Source organism: Austrofundulus limnaeus, unplaced genomic scaffold, assembly GCF_001266775.1.
Source record: "Austrofundulus limnaeus strain Quisiro unplaced genomic scaffold, Austrofundulus_limnaeus-1.0 Scaffold575, whole genome shotgun sequence".
Taxonomy (NCBI): domain Eukaryota; kingdom Metazoa; phylum Chordata; class Actinopteri; order Cyprinodontiformes; family Rivulidae; genus Austrofundulus; species Austrofundulus limnaeus.
Genome location: NW_013952977.1, coordinates 280,175 through 281,741, shown reverse-complemented (window position 1 = coordinate 281,741; position 1,567 = coordinate 280,175). Strand labels below are relative to the sequence as shown.

At 39.9% G+C, this 1,567-nt stretch overlaps 1 protein-coding gene across 1 annotated transcript in view; it reads right to left on the bottom strand.

The window, feature by feature from the left end:
- The window catches only part of vtcn1 (V-set domain containing T cell activation inhibitor 1), a 15,115-nt gene extending 13,873 nt beyond the window's left edge, over positions 1-1,242 (bottom strand). The window contains exon 1 of the mRNA XM_014026635.1: positions 1,176-1,242. Within this exon, the coding sequence (XP_013882089.1) occupies positions 1,176-1,239 (64 nt within the window). The 5' untranslated portion in view covers positions 1,240-1,242. The remainder of the gene's footprint in view (positions 1-1,175) is intronic.
- Between the last annotated feature and the right edge of the window lie 325 nt (positions 1,243-1,567).

Below are 1,567 nucleotides of genomic sequence, written 5' to 3'. Positions count from 1 at the left end.
GATTGAATCTTAGGTGGTTCCTGTAGTCCGCCTTCTTTCTTGCTGTTTGCTCAAACTCTCTAACTAGTTTCAGGCAATCCTGGATTCTGCCTGAAACTCTCAGACTGAAGAAGTCTCTTGGAGGAGAGACGAAACGTTTCATTAAAGAAGAACCCGTCCAGAGGACCTATACAATTTTTTTCTTTTGATTTTTTACCTGGATTACTGAGATGCATCAGGACAAAAACTACGGTTGTTTTGCTACCGAAGAGCCGCGCGCGTGTGTGTCTGTGTACAGATTTTTGCTTTATGGTGGGTACAATTATTGACCATTTCCCCGGTACACAGCCTGGTGAGGTTAGGGTTTGGGTCAGGTGTGTAGTCTACCTGGGAGGTTATGGTTGGCTATACTGTAGAATTGACGGGAAAATGAATGGAAGCCAATGCAAAGTCCCCATGAGGATAGAAAAACAAACGTGTGTGCACGGGAGGTGTGGAGCGGAGCCCGCGAGCAGAGCGCTGTGTTATTAGGAGAGATAAGACTGTCGGTGGGCGGCCATTGATACTGCTGGATTATTTTTAATGGGACATGATGAAAACTTTTAGTTTCAGCGGGCGGCCGCTCCCCCTCCCCCTCGGTCGCACCAGTGTGACCGGACATACTTTTCTCCTCTCAGTAGGGTTGTTTACAGCGCACAAGATTTCCGGTTAGCATCTTAGCTTAGCCTCCTTCACAGTGGAGCTGGCGCACACAAACGTTGTGGCCAATCCAATCATTTTAAACTTCAGCAGAGGCCACGCCTCCAGCAAGAATCACATCTCTATAGCCATGAGTTCAGACCCTCGTACGAAGCAAAGTGAAGGACAAGGGTCTGGTTTTTACCAGGCTAGTGAAACATGGGTATTTTTTTTTTGGAATCGCAGCCTCTCTCCAGAGCTGAGTTTTCTTATTTTTCAAATGTAATAAAAAAATGTTTTGTGTTCAGAGATTTAGAATATTAGGGTTGCTCCCCTCACTCATATTTTATAAAGTATGACAGACTTATCCAGTGTTCACAGGAAGCGACACATGTAAACATGTACTTTAAAACACTTGTCAGATCATTAACCACAGGTGTTAAAAGACACACAGAGAACACACCCCATCAGGCTATGACAGTATAATAACAAATAACAGAATAAGCCTAAGGTCTTACTTGAGAAGGCCAGGGACAAGATGAGGATGATGATGGCAGCAAATATAAATATGAGGGTCACCATGCTGCACAAAAAAAGGGAAAAAATCAGTGATATAAACAGATAAATTATAAGGCGCACATATACGATTTTTTTGTTTACTCTACATAATTTTCATTCAAAACTTATTTTTTCTTTTTCTTTTAATTATTGTATACAACATATTTTTGAGTGAAATAAATTTTTAAATAAAAATTGACTAAAATTCAATTGTCATTTTTCACCACCTACTAATAGTAGTGCAAGTCTTAAAATATTACATAAATTGGTTTATTGTAGTACAGTAATTGTATTGGTTTATTGTAGTACAGTAATTGTATTTTGTAATGCAGTATGATATTTTTATTTTCTA